General features: G+C 34.0%; 1 protein-coding gene across 2 annotated transcripts in view; it reads left to right on the top strand.

Annotated features, from left to right (window-relative positions):
* The window catches only part of LOC150096200 (WD repeat-containing protein 3-like), a 301884-nt gene that overhangs the window by 129316 nt on the left and 153373 nt on the right, over window positions 1–19195 (top strand). For both annotated transcript variants that reach the window (XM_090408833.1, XM_090408834.1), the window contains exons 11-12: window positions 7392–7582; window positions 17814–17907. In XM_090408833.1, coding sequence (XP_090264959.1) covers window positions 7392–7582; window positions 17814–17907 — 285 coding nt within the window. The remainder of the gene's footprint in view (window positions 1–7391; window positions 7583–17813; window positions 17908–19195) is intronic.

Here is a 19195-nt window from a genome sequence, read left to right as displayed (position 1 = left end):
TGGTTTCTTTTTGGACAGAGGACATTGGACATTTTGGACATTTTTCTTCTATTTCGAAAATAGAAGAAACTAGTAGTGTCACCTGTTGTATCTTTTTATTGTCGAAAGCAGCAACCTTCATTAGTGTTGTGTCAACTGTTTATGACATTTGTTTCATTAGAAGCTGAGTTATATTGCCAAGAGAGACAGTGTGTTTTGACGAACGGTCAGAAAATGAGTTCCAAACAGAGAGCTGCGATTGACTTTTGTGTTAAACTTGGTAAACGTTTTACCAAAATGCATCAAATGCTTCAAAAAGCATATAGCGATGAATGTTTATCCTGTACTCAAGTTTATGAGTGGTTTAAGCGATTTCAAAGTGGTCGTGAGATGCTTGAGGGGTCGGGCCGTCCAAAAACTGGACCGAGTGAACTTAACATTCAATAAGTGCATGGTTTCATCAAAGAAAACCCAAAATTATCTGTGAGATTGATTGAAGGTGAATTGGGGGATTCCAAAATCAACTGTACACAACATTTTGACCGAGAGTTTGGGCCTTCGTAAATTGATTTCGCAATTTGTTCCCCCACGGACGACCAAAAAATGTATCGAATTGAACACTGCATGGACAATTAAAACTGCATGTAAGGACTCAAACTTCCTTGAAACGATCATTACTGGTGACAAAACGTGGTGTTTTGAGTATGAATCCGAAACAAAGCGCCAGAGTGCTGAGTGGAGACCACCAGAAGAGGGGCATCCGAAAGAGTCGCTTGGAGAAGTCAAAAGTAAAGACAATGCTGATTTGTTTCTACGGTTCCAAGGGCATTATCGACAAAGAAATCATTCCGCCTGGCCAAGCGGTGAATGATGAGTTTTATCTCAAAGTTTTGAAGCGATTGATTACGAGAATTCGTCACATACAGCATGAATATCATGATTCAGGCAGCTGGTCACTTTTGCACGATAATGCACCATCTCATCATTCAAACATTGTGAGAGCTTTTGTGCAAAACCCAAGTTTGTGTGTTGATCGCTTGCCGTATTCACTTGAATTAGCACTCTGTGACTTCTTTCTCTTCCCCCAACTTCATTGGCCGATGAAAGGAAAGCGATACGACACCATTGAAAATATTCAAGTGGCAGTAACCACGACCCTCAACAGTATCCCAAAAACTGATATAAGAAACTCATTGACTATGCCAAACGCTGTATCGAAGCTGAGGGAGAGTATATCGATTGAAATAAATGATTTGAATTATTATAATTGACCTGTGATTTATTTTCTATCAAAAGTTCGGTTTCTTTTTGGAGACAAAGGGTATAAACCAGATTTATCAGGCTCTTTAAGTGAAATATATTCTTGATGTTCTTCAAGATGAATTTATGGGGAATGACCAGAGTTATTGTCATCTCTAATGGTTTTAAGACAAAAACTATCAATAAAATAATCAATAATAATAATGACCATTTTAATTCTCATTGAGAAGAAGTTTCTAGAATTTGTCTTCCATGTGTTGAAGGACTATCAGAAAAAATAGCAAGATTTCTTCACCAGATTGATCTACAAGTTTCTCTATCCAGTTCATAAATTTAATATCTTCCTTGTCTCTCCAAAAGACAATTATCCTCTTTTCTCTTATTTGGGAGTTTACAGAGTCCCTTGTTTTTGCAGCCTCTGTTATTATGGACAAACCAAAACATAATTCACATTTTGGTTTTACCCAATACCAAATATATTTTAGTCAGCTAAGTATAAATTGTAGCTCAACCTTGTTTTTTAACCTTGAATGCTTAATTCTTGTAGATAAACTTATATGTTAGTTACATATAACTTTAATTTTTTCAGGAAATAAGAATGTATACTAAAATATTAATTAAAAATTTTAATCATTACCTTCCAAGATTTTGGCAATGTTACCTTGCCATCTTCTGGGAACATAAAACTATGATATGTGCACACAGGCACTAACAATGAGCAGTTGTGAGGCTGAAGAAGGCAACTAGCATTGGTCCTAGAGTCTTAAAGGTGCCCCCTAGTTAAATCGTTCTATCTACCTCCCCATTTAATATGATCCACCAGTTCCAAAATCAGAACACTCCAAAGGCTCCTTAAGAAGGTGACTTCTTGGGCTGAGGAAGTGACCAGCAGACTAAAGCCTTTCAAATCTAGACCCCCCCCCCCCCACCCCCCGAATATATGGACTATCAAAAATCTATAAGCAGAATGTGCCATTATGTCCCATTGTGGATGGCATTGATTTCCCTCAGATACAAATTAGCCAAACCTTTAGCCAAAGTGCTCACACATTATACTGGCAACAAACCAACACACATTAAAATCTCAACCCACTTTAAAGCCAGTATAGAGAACCTCTCACTCCAACACTCTGACATAATGGTCAGTTTTGATGTCTCCTCCTTATTCGCAAATGTCCCAATCAAAGATACCTTAGATCTCATCCAAGCCAAATTTCCTCCCGATATCTCAGCTCTATTTCAGTTCACCATGAACTCAAGCTATTTCGTTTTTCAAGGACAATTCTACAAACAATAAGTTTTAAAAGAGGTAAGCCGTGAGTAGACATATCGGTACACAATAAATAATGGAAAAAACTCACGTAGAAAGATTATTTATTAGTATAATTTTCGCCTGTGTGTCACAGGCATCTTCAGTACATTAAGCTCAAAATTAAACACTAACTGACAATTCCAAAAAGCGCCACCTAAGTAGCTGGTGTAAGATAACTAAAAAGGTCAATAACTTTCCTTAAAAAAAAAAAAATAATAATACAATAAAAAGTTAGGAAAGATTAGCTGATTTGTAAAGTACTATCTCCCATAAAGGGGATAGATGTAAGCCGTCTGATCTGTTTAAGTTAGGAGAATGAAGTAGAGTTTCACATGTTTCTTTATAAAGGCATTCCATGAGAAACTGACTTTTGTGAAGAACTCTTGTCTTTCTCCAATGAACTCTGTGTCTAGTGAAGATGGCATGTTCAGAAAGTCCAGACTTTTCAGGTTTAAAGTATTCAATATAAGATTGGTGTTCTTCTAGCCGAATACAGGCAGATCTTTCCGTTTGTCCGAAATAAGATAATCCACAAGAGCACGGAATCTGGTAGACACCTGGATGATTAAGATGTGGAAGCTTGTCCTTAGGAGAAGTGAGAAAGGTGGAGATTTTTCTAAACGGTCGAAAGGCAACAAAAATATTCAGTGGTTTTAAAACTTTTGCTATACGTTCACTGATGCCTTGTACATAAGGGATAGTAATGCTCATTATTTCCTCTTTGTTTGAAGAGGAAGACATATTAAAACTACTCAAAGTTCTTTCAATGAAGCAATTCTTATAACCATTAGATAGAAAGGAAGAAGTTATGTATTGTAGTTCTTTCTGTAAAAGATTGTCTGTAGAACAAAAGGAGTGGGCCCAATGAACCAGTGTTTTAATAGTTCCTGCCTTTTGACTGGGATGGTGATGAGATTCTGCATGGATATAATGGCCTGTATGAGTCTTCTTTTTATAAACTGAGAAATGTAGGTTACCATCTGGTTGGCAAAGAATTAGAAGATCTAAAAAGGCTAACTGCTTATTTGATTCTATTTCTAGGGTAAACTTGATCCTAGGATGAAATGCATTTAACTTAGTGAGAAATTGTTGAAGTTCATCAGAAGAGCCATTCCATACAGCAAAAATGTCATCGACATATCTGAACCAATGTGTAGGTCTGGGAGAAATATTGTCAAAGATACGTTGTTCAAAATGTTCCATAAAGAAATTGGAGATAGCAGGAGAAAGAGGATTACCCATTGCTGTTCCTTCAATTTGTTGATACAACTTATTTTTAAAGGAAAAATAACTAGAATTTATTACAAAATCAAATACGTTTACAATGTCCGAAGGAAATTCCTGTTGTAGTAATTCAATACTTTCTGAAAGAGGCACATTTGTAAATAAAGAAACAACATCTAAACTGATCATGATATCAGAAACGTCCAAATGAAGATCTGAAATTTTATTTTTGAAATCCAAAGTATTTTTTATATAAGTATCAGTTCTAGTTGAAGAGGAGAGTAAATTAGATAAAAATTTTGAGATTTTGTAAGTGGGGCAACCCATACAATCTATGACTGGTCTCAACGGAATGCCTGGTGTATGAACTTTCAGAAGACCATACAATCTAGGTGGACGACCGAAGAAGGTTTTAAGTTTTTTCTTTTGATCTTCATTCCATGTAGATACATTATCTATAAGAGAATTAAGTCTCTTCAATTGACTCCGGGTAGGATCCGATGTAAGAGGCCTATAAGTTGAATAGTTGCGAAGTAAAAGAGACATTTTTCTCTCATATTCCTTCCTATCTTGAATCACTATAGCCTTCCCCTTATCAGCTTAGAAATAGAATCAAATAAGCAGTTAGCCTTTTAAGTAATAAAACGTAGGTTACATGAGAAATGTAACCTACATTTCTCAGTTTATAGAAAGAAGACTCATACAGGCCATTATATCCATGCGGAATCTCATCACCATCCCAGTCAAAAGGCAGGAACTATTAAAACACTGGTTCATCGGGCCCACTCCTTTTGTTTTACAGACGATCTTTTACAGAAAGAACTACAATACATAACTTCTTCCTTTCTATCTAATGGTTATAAGAATTGCTTCATTGAAAGAACTTTGAGTAGTTTTAATATGTCTTCCTCTTCAAACACAGAGGATATAACGCGCATTACTATCCCTTATGTACAAGGCATCAGTGAACGTATAGCAAAAGTTTTAAAACCACTGAATATTTTTGTTGCCTTTCGACCATTTAGAAAAATCTCCACCTTTCTCACTTCTCCTAAGGACAAGCTTCCACATCTTAATCATCCAGGTGTCTACCAGATTCCGTGCTCTTGTGGATTATCTTATTTCGGACAAACGGGAAGATCTGCCTGTATTCGGCTAGAAGAACACCAATCTTATATTGAATACTTTAAACCTGAAAAGTCTGGACTTTCTGAACATGCCATCTTCACTAGACACAGAGTTCATTGGAGAAAGACAAGAGTTCTTCACAAAAGTCAGTTTCTCATGGAACGCCTTTATAAAGAAACATGTGAAACTCTACTTCATTCTCCTAACTTAAACAGATCCGACGGCTTACGTCTATCCCCTTTATGCGAGATAGTACTTTACAAATCAGCTAATCTTTCCTAACTTTTTATTGTATTAATTTTTTTTTTTTTTTTTTTTTTTTTTTAGGAAAGTTATTGACCTTTTTAGTTATCTTACACCAGCTACTTATGTGGTGCTTTTTGGAATTGTCAGTTAGTGTTTAATTTTGAGCTTAATGTACTGAAGATGCCTGTGACACACAGGCGAAAATTATACTAATAAATAATCTTTCTATGTGAGTTTTTTCCATTATTTATTGTGTACCAATTCTACAAACAGATATAGAATACAGCAATCTGTTCTCCACTCTTCACCCCTGGCAAACTTCTTTATGGAGACTTTTGAAGAAAAAGCTTTAAACTCAGCCTCACAAAAACCTACTGTCTGGCTATGCTACATGGATAGTGTTTGCTATTTGACCACATGGCTTAGACACACTCCAGAATCCAGTTACCTTGGAAAAAGAAAACAGCTACAGTCTCCCTTTTCTAGACACTCTGATTATATGCCATCCTGATAGATTGTTGGCTTTCTCTTCTGTTTACAGAAAACCGACCCATACAGGTAGATACATTCACCAGCAATCACCCCCTGCCCTCACAACAATATGGGATTATAAAAACTCTATATAACAGGGCTAAATTAATCTGTTCAGACAACAATGCCCTAAGTACTGAACTAAACCATATCTTTAGCCAATGGCTACAACCCCCCCCCCCCCAAAAAAAAATCCAGAAAATATTAAAACCAGTTAAACCCCCTTCCCCTCTCTTCTTAACAATGATTACACTAAATCTATCACCATTCCAAAACTCACAAAAATCCTAAAAAAAATATGACCTGACTATCTGTTATGAACCACATAAGAAACTGGCATATCTTATCTGCTCCACCAAAAACCAGCCACTTCCCCTAGACCTACCTGGAGTATATCAAGCTTCTTGCAGCTGTAAACTGTCCTCCTACAGTCAAACAGGCAGGACAGCTAATATGAGGATATTTAAACACAAAGACTATATCCGGTTTCACCAATACAGCCACTGAGGACTTGTGGACCATGCACTAGATATGTGCTACAGAATACGCTGGAAGAAAGCCATTTTATTACACTGTAGCAAATATAAATATGAAAGATTGTTCTGGAATCAGCTTCAGCTCTAAAAAACTTCCCAAATCTCAACAAATTTGGGTGCATGAGACTGCCCCAAATTTATAAAACATGAATTTGGGAAGCTTGCATTCTTAGAACATCAGCCAAGACAACCCAATTTAGCCTGCTAGGGAGCACCTTAGGACCAGCACCAGTTGCCTTCTTCAGCCTCGTTTTCTCATTGTTAGTGGTGCCTGCATGCACATATCATAGTTTTATGTTCCCAGAAGATGGCGATGTAACATTGCCGAAATATTGGAAGGTATTGATTAAAGTTTTGTAATTAATATTTTAGTATACGTTGTCATATCCTGAAAAATTTAAAGACTTGGATACCTAATAGGAGGAAGGTGAGGATTGGATGTTGGATCAGAAGTTCATTCAGTTTGCTTATTCCTAATAAGTGTATGGATATTTTCTCTTCCCAGTTATTTAACTTTAATCCTTAAGTTATCCTTGAATCTTTTATACTGAAAGAAAAACTGTAAACCTATTATACATTTATCATGTGTGAGATGAGGTTGGCTAATTTGGTTCTCTGCTATAGAGACACCAAACACAGTACTTTTTTCCACCACTTCTGGTTCTTCAGTAAGCAGGTAGATGGTCTTGCAGCAGTGATGAAAGTCACCGGCCATCTGATCTTTCACAAACATCCAAACCACAAAGAGAATAGCCAGCAAAGGTTGGTCGATTGGTAGAGCCTCTGCTACTAATGGCTCATGCAAAAAGTTAAGGAAGTTTGAACGCGGTTTGTAGTTGGAAGGGGACGATCATTCGATGCTGTTGGCACACTCTCCCTCGATGAGTCTTTGGACTCCCTGGAGATGTCACATAATAATAATAATAATAATAATAATAATAATAATAATAATATGAACCCACACACTGTTGGTTAGAGGGTGAAGAATGCTATCTACTTTGTCAGCCAAGCATGTCATAGTTATAATTAATATTTATTTTTCTGCAATTGTATTTTTTCTCATTTTACTTGTATTATTTACAAAAAAGGCAGCTTTCACTGTGTTAACATTTTAAATTTGTGTTAATAAGTTAAAAAAAAAATTGAATGAAGTAATGATTAATTATTTATCCTAGGTAGCAGTCTTGCTGAATAACAACAGTATTGAACTATATAGCATAAATCTTTCTGAATTTGAAAGTTCGGGTTCATTATTAGGAAGCATGCAAATGGCTGGTCATCGTAGTGATGTTCGTACTCTTGCTTTTAGTTCTGATAATATAGCTATTTTGTCTGCTAGTGCAGAAAGTGTAAAAATATGGAATAGGTTAGTATTTTAGTTTTATTTTTTAAATAATCTTGAAGGTAATTCTTGAAATAATTCATTGATATAAATATTTCGTGATTCTTCATGTCTTATCTCTTACGGGGGAGTGGAGCTAAAAAGTTCTGATAAATACCTAGAACAAAAATGATATTAAAGCAACTGATATAACCACATGAAAGAACATATCTTAAAACCCTTTAATTTCTGTGTTTCATCAAATTGTAATAATTTGTTCTTTTTTCTTTTAGGATATATAAGAAGACTTGTCAGAGGTTTTGAAGAATTCGAAGACACAGAAGTGTGGACCACCATCAAATTTTTCATGCTACAAGAAAAGTCTGGAACTGAGATTTGCCAAGTTTGTGTGAGACTTCAGGGGACTGTGCCTCGGCATATCCAACAGTTGACAGATGGGTGACCCAAGTTTAAAACTGGGCATCCTGAGGCAACAAAATACTGCCAGGTCAGGAAGACTTTCCACACCAGTCACACCTGAAAACATTGATGCAGTGCATGCCATGATCTTTGATGATAGACAAATGCCAGCCAAAAGCATTGTAGACTGAGGATATTCAAGGAATGAGTTGGGGTCATTATCCACCGACATGCAGAAGCTCTCAGTGAAGTTGAATCCCCAAATGTTTGAATGCTGACCAAAAGAGAGAGTGTGTGCTGTCATCTTAAGGGATTTTGGGTCATTTTGAGAAATCAAGTGCAATTTTTTTTGGCTTGTATTGTGACTGTTGATGAAACATGGCCTCATCACTATGATCCAGAGACCAAACAGCAGTCACTGGAGTGGAGACACAAGTAGTTCCAAACCCAAAAGTCAGCAGGGAAAGTTCTTGCCATTGTCTTTTGGGATATGGATGATGTAATCCTTACTAACTACCTCAAAAAAGGTGAAACTGTTACAGCAGCTCTGAAGGAATTAATGAGGTAAACATCATGGGAAACAGCATGTTGCTTTTGCAGGACAATGCACCTGCTCACACTGCTCATGAAACCCAACAGAAATACCTGACTTGGGTATTCAGTGTCTGCTTCGCCCACCCTAATCGCCAGACCTGGCTCCATCTGACTTTCTCCTATTCCCAAATTTAAGGAACAAAATTTACCACAGATGATGAAGTCATATCTGCAGCTGAGGAATGGTTTGTGCAACAAGGCAAAGACTTTTTTCTCAGAGGATTGCAAATGATACAGTAGCATTGGAATAAGTGTATTAGTGGAGGAATATGTAGAATAATGTGTAAGTTATATGGTTCTACTTCAATTCCTTCATGGTATTTATTACAACAGCTTTTATTTTAACTGCTAGTGTGTAGAAACTTCTCTTCAAGTATTCATAAAATAGCAAGGAATATACAATAGCCCATTCTTCCTTTATATTTCATCATTGGAGGTCTTAAAATATTTAGTAAGAAATCATGAGGGACATTTGACTACTTTTGCCTATAGACTTTTAAATTCATCTCTACTTAAAGAATGATCCATGTTTCTGATAATCAATACATTTTTCTTTTGTCCCCTGATAAATTGACCTACAATTTTAATTTGATTTTTTTCATTCTCAGAATGAGCAGAGAAACTAGATTCTTCTTTGTTGAATCCGAGTTATCAACAGCTGTCATATCTTCTAAATTTGAACAAAATAGCGATTCTTAATTATTTTCTTTAAACAGTTGGAATATTCTTTTTTTTTTTTTTTTGAATATTTTGATTTGTTGATAACTTTAGCACAAATGTAATGTAATGTGCAAAGATTCAGTAACAAATTAGTCTTCCCACAATCTGATGGCCTCATAATTAACAGCCTGAATGGGCATATAGATATTCTGATTATGATCCTCAAATTCATATGCTTCTGTATAACCTCATCATTTATTTATCACAAAAGTTTTACAATAGTCGATATTATTTTGACTGTAGTTGATTTTCATTCTTAAATGGATGATATTCAAGCTTTTGTTTGCTAGCAAAGTAGAATAAAGATCTGTGAAAGAAGGATAAAGCGCTATCTACTAGGTAAGCTAAAGTGTGTGGGAGTTATTTTAGAGTTTCATTAGAACATTAATGAAACACCAGAAGAAATTAAAGAGATTAGGAAACAAAACTTAAAATGAATTCAAGATGTTTTAAATAATATACCTGGAGTAGAATATCCAGCTGAAACATTTGCACTTGATTAAGATTCAGAGACTTGATGTTCATATCTTGAAATGAAAGAAATTAAAATTGGCATTGCAGTTGATCAATAAACCTGATGATATTGATGAAATGTTAGATAGATTAGAAATAGGGGGGAAAAAAAAAAGAAAGAAAGATTAATTGGATGCATATGATAGATATCATCAATGCTTACATTTTACAAAGAGAAATTGAAAGTTTTAGAAGGAAGTATATCAGCATTGAAATCACTATGGAAGCAATACTGTCTGATTTGGATAAGTCAGGAGATAAACTGTTACAACTTGACAAAACTAAGAAGCTTTACAATCACATAGCATACTAGGTCTGTTACTAAATGGAGAAACCATCATGAACAGTGACATCAAAAAGAATTTTTAATCATTTCCTAATAAACGAGTAACTATATTAATGTGAATATTCATCAAAGTAATTCCCAGAAAGCTAAACTACAATCAGGATTAAAAAATCCAGAAGTAACATTGAATATTGACTGATCTGAAACCTCTAAATCATGAACTGTATTTGATTGAACTTGATCAATCAGCTCACTACTAATAAAAAAAAAAGGATAAAAATTAGTAAAATGCAACTAAATAATGACAGAATATTGTCATTGTTAATTCGTATTCCAGCTGCATTAAGAAGAGGTGCGCTTGGTATTGTTTGCTATCTGGGGAACTAAAAAAGTATTAGTGGGATATTTGGCTCTCAATGTAATTTTTAAAAAATGATGGGGGGGAGTGATTCAGAACTGGAAATATCAAATGAGACAATAGCAAAGAACACAAATTGTGAAAGAGGCATCTCATTGTTGATCTGTTGTCTAAAAAGATAATAAAATTTGAATGATCCTACTACAATGATCCTAAATAAAATGTCTTATATATTTTGATCCATTTGAATATAAATTAAGAAATATAACAATAAAAACATATATAATACTTAAAGAAATAGTTATCTTACTCACAACCTTTATCAAACCAGTATGATATGATTCAAGTATAAATCATAAAAAACATATTTTGCATATACCGGATATGCAGAATATGTTTTTTATTATTTGAAATATGTAAGGAATAAACTATTCCTGAAGTAATGTATTCAGGAATAGTTTTAATTAAAAATTGTATTAAATAAATGAGGTTGAAAACTTGAGATTAAAAAAAAAATGCTGAAAAAATATTAATTTTTCTCAATGCTGAGAAAAATGGATTTTGTAGTTGAATTTAAGAAGTGAATAACTGTAGAGTATTAAAGTTAACATTTAAATTATTGCTGGAGTGACATTTAAAACATTAAGTTAGCATTATTTTGATGAAATGAGATATGGTGTCATCAGAATACCATAAGTATTTTGACAAGATCAGTTGTCATGGTCTAACAGTAGAAAATGGAAATTATAATCTGTAAGAATGAAATAATTTCTTAATAAAGCTATTTCAAGTATAAACAAACCACCAGTTAAGTCTAGAATTCAATATACAATCCAGATTTATAATTCATTTAGGAAAAAAATTAGAAAATTGATTTAAGTTCACATTAGTTATTCATATTATTTAGGATTTGAAACAAAAGTATATTGCTGGACTGTGCAGACCGGTAAATACAAAATGAATCTGTATTCATCATCATCATCAAATTCCTGACATGTACTCTCAAGTGTTGTACAGGATATTGTGATAGTACTACATGAACGTACATCATTGCTAACTTCCTAACAACAATTTTCCTACAAATCAATCTGTTATCTGCCATGACTCCAACATTATCAGATCTTATATTTTTGTCTTCTAAGGCAATTTTTACTGTATCAATCTGCCTATATCATGGTCATCCTCTGGGTCTTTTTCCTGCCAACCTGGCAGAGAACACTTGTTTTGCTAATCTTTCCTTTCCCATTCTGTTTAAGTGACCATACCACCTGAGATCAGTTTTGCTAACACATTCCTGGATGCTAACAATGTCAAGTTCTTTCCTAATATCCTCATTTTTAATATGATATTGCCATTGATGCTATCTATTCATATCTCTAGTCATGCATTTTATTTCTAACCCAGCTCTCAGATCCATAAGTTAAAACTGTTTTGAACACTGTCTTGTATACAGCTAATTTAGGGTTTTGACTAATTTCTCTCTTATTCCATATAAATTTATTCAATTGACTTCCTACCATACAGCTTTGTTGATTCTGTTGTCTATTTCTGTATTTAATTTACCATCTTCACTAAAAATTGTGTCTAAGTAGCTGAAATGTTTTATTTGTTGTATAGGTTCTCCATTCACAATGCAGTTGATATTTTCATTGTTTCTGCATATTTTCATTGTTTTTGTCTTGTTATTACTGATTTTAATACCAAATTTATTACAACAATTATTCAATTTATTATTAAGAGAATCTTGCAGACTTGTACTGGATTTGTTTAAAAGTATAACATCATCTGCATAAATTAAAAATGCTGAGATTAATTTCTCTAATATTGATATCAGATTTATTACTGCTTTCCTTCATAATGTGATCCATATAGATAATGAATAACAGAGCAGATAATATACATTCTTGTCTGACACCAGATTTAACATTAAACCACCTTCCTGTACTTCCTTCAATTCTAACTGCTGACTTACACCTCAAATAAAGACTAAGTATTGCTTGATATAATGCCCCATTGACACCATGTCAACTGTAGTGTATTGAATAGCTTCTCTCTTGGCACCTTGTCATATGCCTTTTCCAAATCGACAAAACTTAAATACAGATCTTTGTTATATTCTCAACTATTTGTTGTAAAGTGAAAATCTAATCCTGACAGCCTCTATTGCCTGAATCTAGCTTGTTCTTCACCAAGATTCTCTTCCACAATCTGACTCAAACGTTTCTCAAGTATACTTGCATAAATCTTACCAGAACTCTTAGTAGGGAAATACCTCTGTAATTCTCACAATCAGTTTTATTTCTCTTTTTGTATATGGGTACTATGAGAGCTCTACTCCAATCATCTGGAATTCATCCCTCTCTCTCCAGGCCTTCTGAACTATGCCGTGCAACCACTGCAAGACTTTTATACCTCCATACTTAGCATATCTGGTTGAATATCATCTACTCCTGCTGCCTTTCCACATGTCAGGCTTTTGATAGCTTTTTCTACTTCAAGTGTGGATATGCATTGCATGCCTATTGAGTGTTTTTTACCATTGTGCTGTCACTGCTTGTTTCGTTTAGCAAATTTTGAAGTAATTGTTCCATATATTAAGGATATCTTTTATTCAAGTTTTCATGTTACCATTATCATCTTTAATTCCTTTTACAGTTTATTTCCATATTTAATTTTCTTTCTTTACTCAAATGAATGCTGTATTCACCTATGTGTAATTTACCTGTTAACATCAGGACGTGCTCCAAAAATGCTTACTGTACATTGATATAATGTACAAAATCTTAAAATTTTTAAGCAAAAGGACAAGATTATTAAAATCTTACTGGAGCATTCCATTTTAGCCATTGTGCTAAGGGATATTATTCGTACACAGGCATTGCCACCTAGTGAACATATATTTAAAAAAATGCTGTATCTCCAACTCATTGGATAATACAGAAGATGTATTCTCTGGGAAGAACAAATGATTGTGAGTGATGTCGACGAAAACGTGGTCACTGACTTTATGATAAAGTACTATTTTTTGCCAATGACTAGATCAAGCACCTGTTTGATGTTGATAATGATGACGTTTGAGAACATGAAACTGTGGAGATGGAGAACAGTTGAACAACTCTGAAAGCAATACTTAATAAGTAACATGTAGACATAGTTGGGGAAGAAATGATATATGTATATGTGTATATATTTATTATTTTTTTTTATTTTAATAATAAAGATTTTTTAATAGTAAATAGTAATAAAGTAATTTTTTCCTGACTACCTAGAGGTCTCTCTCTTTTTTTTTTTTCTCTCAGATAATTTTATTATTTCTCAGATAAATTACATACATTATATGAAGACAATTATGCATAACAAATACTTTCTCGTATATAAAGTTTTTTTTAAAATAATAATAATAACAATAACTGTTTACAACATATATTATTATAATATTTATAATGATGATTATTACAGATGTTATGTTTCTTTGCAATTTTACACTCTATATATACAATATCAATGAATATAATCACTATATTGCATACTTTTGTTACAGTTATTACATACATTACATACATTTGATTACATATGATACATTACTTACATTTGTTTACATATGATACTTACATTACATACATTGGTTTACATATAATACATACATTACATACTTTGGTTTACATGTGATACATCTTGGATGAGAACTAATTTCTCTGCTTTCATCCTCGAAGCTTATATGTAAGCTTATCTGAGGATGACACCAGTTAGTTATTGTTCATTGGTTTTTTTTTTTTTTTGCTGTGTTGGGAAGCTACGAAATCTATGATTGAGAAATTTGTGCGCGCACGCGCGCACACACACACACACACACACACACACACACACACACACACACACACAATAACTTGGAATGTATTAATGTGTCGCTGAACTGGAAGTCTGAATGAATATATTGTGTTTCATTAAGTTTGTATGGTATTTTGGGTGCATGTTTCTTGTTCATAGTATATCCTTAGAACTCTTTTCAGGCTATTGTAGTTTGTAAGGTTTCTGTATTCAAAAGGTAATTTATTTATCATGTCTGGGATGTAGAAGTTTCATGTGGCCTTTCCGTAGTGATTATTGTATTTATATGTGATATAATTAGTAGTCTGAGGTCTTGTTATATGGTATGTATTTCTGACTGTCCTGTAGTTGGCATCGAAATAATGTTTTAGCAAAGCTGCATAGTGACATAAATGTTTTGTTGTCAGTATTTTGTGTTCTGACATTGCAATGTATATAATAGTAATAGTAATAATAATATAAAGAAAGAATTATTTTAATAATTAATAATAAAGATTTTTTAATAATAAAGAATTATTTTAATAATTAATAATAATAATAATAATAATTATTATTAGGTCGAGTGGCTTGCATATCCTCTCTCCAGCCAAAAGGCTGTGTGTTCGAATACCACCGTGGGCATGGATGTTTGTGATTGTCTTTGGAAATACCAGTGGTGGTGGTGGTGGTCGACAGTAGATGGCGTTGGTATAGTTGCGGTCTGTTGGTGGATTGAGTGGCAGAGACAGGAGTTGTAGAGCAGGTACCCTCCCTCGATGAGTCTTTGGACTCCCTGGAGGTGTCTAATAATAATAATTAATAATAATAATCACATGCATATCAGTAGTACTTCTGATTACCCTACCTATCTTTGCATCATCAGCAAATAGCTGTATGTTGCATGTCAAGTTCCTCCCCAATGTCATCATTAATGTGCAGATTGAATAACTATAGACCATGAACTGATCCCCGAGGCACGCCACTGGTTACCTTGAATCTTGCAGATTCACACCCCCATATACAACTTGATATCTTCTGTCAGTCAGCCATCCTCTCATCCATGCCAATAGTTTATACTCCAGTCCCATATTCTCCAATTTATGCAACAGTATTCCATGCTGTATTCTGTCAAAAGCCTTAGCAAAATCTGAAAGTATCATAGTGTATCCATTCCCATTGTCTAACTCAGTGGTAATGTTCTTATAGAATGCGAACAAGTTGCTAAATCATTACCTTTCTTTAGTAAACCCATGCTGTTTGTTGCAAAGTAGAGATTCTGTCAACCCATTTCTGAATGTGAGCCCTAACCAACCTTTGCAGAATCTTCACCACTCGTGAGATACTGATTGGTCAGTAGTTAAATGTGTCGGGCTTTGCACCACCCTTGTGTAATGGGATTGCCATACATTCTTTCCACTCCTGTGGAAAGAATCTATGGCATGTTTCTTGTAAGAAACATGTGAAAACATGTCAACATTACAAGAAACATGTCATCAATTAGACAATCTCTTATGGGAATCAACAAATAATCTGATAATTATGGACAACTTAAATGCAGCTTTTATTGAAATAAACAAGATGTATAGTAGGAAAATTTGACCTGACCAACATAATGAAAGAGAACAAAAGTTAATAAAATTCTGCTACAAGAAGCACTTCACAAATGCCTGCTTTAATGTAAAAAGAAAAAAGAAGTTATAGCTGGGAAAATTCAGATGATAGCAAAAGGTTTATTTTAAATTATCTATATATTAATAGGAGATAGATATAAAAACCAAGTTAAAAAAAAAAGTTAGGAAGCTGATGTCCATTCTGGCCATTACCTGATGGTAATGCTAAACTTAAAAATTTTAGTAAAAAGGAGGCAGAACTGGAACATTAAAATTCTAAGGTTGATATAAGTTGTAAGTTCCAAGAACAACTAAAAAAAAAAACACACTGCCAAGAAACCACCAAAGAATAATGGTGGTTCATAAAAGAAAATCCATTGTTACAACTCTAAAGATACCAATTGTTTGTAATCCAATATACCACTGGATTTCAGACCAACCAAGAAATCTTGAATAACCTAAGAAAGAATAAACAAGATTGAGGAATGAAGGAAATGCAACACAATAATAATAATACAGAAGACAGAAGAAAAACACAAACATATAAAACTAAAATGAGATAATAATAGAAAGGAAATGATGAAATGATAAGAGCAAGGAGCTTGAGGCTCTCTCTTGATAAAAAGGACTGTTTCTCTTTACTCTTCCTTCCAAGATCAGATTACTGCTTCTGCTCTACTGACCCAAACACCTTCTCTAAGGGAGTTTATTCTTGCTGGTATGAAGGTCTTCATTCCTTATTCCTCCCAAAATTCCCATCTACTTTTCAAGCCTTGGTTCAACACAAGGCTTACCAAAGTAGTTGAAGAAAAAGCTTGGCTTGCTTCAAAAAGAATAGCTGCATACTCAGCCTATGCTGAAGCACACAGTAAATGCAAAATATCCAAATATCCAAATCTGATTTCTAAGGAACAATACCAGACTTTCTGTTCCAGTGACAGCCATGCCTTCTAGTCCCTTGCAAAGACTGTTGGATGCAATATTTTGCTCACTTGCACTTCCACCTCTCTTTCTTTCACTCTCACCCAGTTGGTACCAGCAATGTTACACCACCTAAAGATAAAGCTGACCTCTTGACATCACTAAGAATTCTCCTCCTCCTGCATTGATAACCAAGGTAAATTGTTTCCTATCATATGAAAAACTGAACAGCATATGCTTCCTCTGGTTACTTTGCAAATAGACATCAGAATACTAAACAACTAGAGCTCAGAAAGTCTTTCAGTCCAGTTGGCATATCTCCAGTTGTACTCAAATGGTGTGATCGAGAAACACCTGTTCTGTATCATTCCACAATGATTTATACTGATCTGGCACTTATCCTAATGCTTGGAAGCAAGCAAGCACATATTCAACTTATTCCAAAAAAAGAGAGAGAGAGATTAATATGCATCAAGTTGATATAGATATAAATAAAGAAAGCAAGAGAGAGGTGAAATTAGCCAAAACATTCACCAGGTAGAAAATAAAATATTATCACCAGTTCATTATATAAATTCAAGAATTGAGTTTGCCCTATCTGCATGAAGCATCATGAGTTCAAATTTGAAAAAAAATTTGAATAAAGTAACTTTTTTTTTTATGACATAATTATCATGGTACTTATTACCTTTAGAATACCAATGACGGCATTAGCATTCTTTTCAATTACTGAAATTGCAAGCAGAATTTTGAGAGGATAAGGGAAGTCAGTTTATTAGTAATTTATTAGTTGGCATATCATTGAAAATGATTTTCATATGTGATTTGAAAATAGGAGTTTGTTCAAGAAGATTGACAGGCTCCTTAATTTATTTGTTTAAATATAGAACTATTCGATGTGGTCGTTTTAGTCAGTCCATTTTTATTCTATTGCAGTATATTATATATAAAATTGTGGTTTTTAATTATAAGGATAATAGACATGCTCTTAAACAGGAAAGAGCAGTTTATCTTATTGATCTTCAGTGTTGTCTGTTTTATTCATAGGGCTAGTCAGAGTTGTGTGTGTACCATAAAGTGTGGGTATGCTTTATGTTCAACTTTTGCACCAGGTGACAGATTTTGCATCATTGGTACTAAAGTAAGTGATTTGTAATGTATTACAATGAGATAGTTTTTTTGCTTTACAATAGCTTAAAATTACTTTAAGTTATGTTAAATACATTAAAAAAATGTAGATTATGTTAATCATTGTTAATCTACTGACATAGGTTTTCCTCTTCCTGCCATATATAAATAGAATAAAAATTGGACTTGTCAGCTGTTTAATATAACATATAATTATGGCTTCTCAGAATTTCCAGCATGTGACTTGTTTTTCAAATCAAACTACATATCAAATATGTTAATTTAATATCATATTGTATAATAAAGTTGGTGAAGTGGATAAGAGGGTGGTTGATAGAGAGATACCAGACAGTAGTTTGTTTAGGAGTAGAGTCCACCAGAAGACATATGCCACAGGGCTCTGTGTTTTTTGGGGCCACTATTATTTAATTTGACATTAAAAATATAGGAAAGGATTTTTCTTTCCTGTATTTTTATTTTGCATCATTCCTCTCAGGAATGATGCAAATTAATAAAATTTTGCAGGATGTTTTATGATTTAAAGTATGGGCAAAGAAGAATGGATGTCACTTTAATGTGGCAAGTTAAAGTGTAAAGTTAGCATTTTGGGATGAAAAGATTATCAGCTATGTACCATATTGATGGAACTTTAATCAAGAAATTGATGAAGCCGGGAATTTGTGGGTGGATAGGAAGTTAAAGTTTAGAAGGTATATTGCAAATGTGACTAAAGCAGCTCATTGGATTACTTGGTTACTGAATAATCTAGAAGAAGAATGAGAATACCCTGACGAGCAGAGACAAGTAGGTTATTATACCTCCTTATACAGCCATGGTAAGACCTCATCTTGATACTGTGTGCAGATCTGGTCACCTATGAAGGTGAGGAGGAGAGGTTCTAGAGGCAAGTGACCAAAATGGTAGCATGTCTATGGATTGAACCTTATATGGACAGGTTGAAGATTTGTGGGTTACAGAAATTGGTTGACATGTGGAAAGGAGTGATACGATTAAGACATACAAAGTACTCAAAGGTTTTTAGAAGATTAATACAGTGGAAATTTTGCAGAACAGGTCTGGTGGTAGTAAAACCAGGGCCATCCAAATTGGGGAAGAGTGTAGTTAGCAGGGATGTCAGGACTTGATTTTTTGCTTGAAGAATAGTGAATGAATGGAATAGGTTGCCCATCTGTGCCACAACTGTGAATGAGTTCAAAGCAAAGTTGTTATCTACAAATGAAAAACTTGGATATTTATGGCAAGGATGGAGAATTTGAATTCAGCTTTTGAAAGGAAAATCC

The sequence above is a fragment of the Typopeltis vanoorti genome, chromosome 19, assembly GCF_054136105.1.
Source record: "Typopeltis vanoorti isolate ZY-2024b chromosome 19, IOZ_Tvanoo_1.0, whole genome shotgun sequence".
NCBI lineage: Eukaryota > Metazoa > Arthropoda > Arachnida > Uropygi > Thelyphonidae > Typopeltis > Typopeltis vanoorti.
The sequence above is the reverse complement of the archived record's forward strand: the minus strand, read 5'-3'. Positions and strand labels throughout refer to the sequence as shown.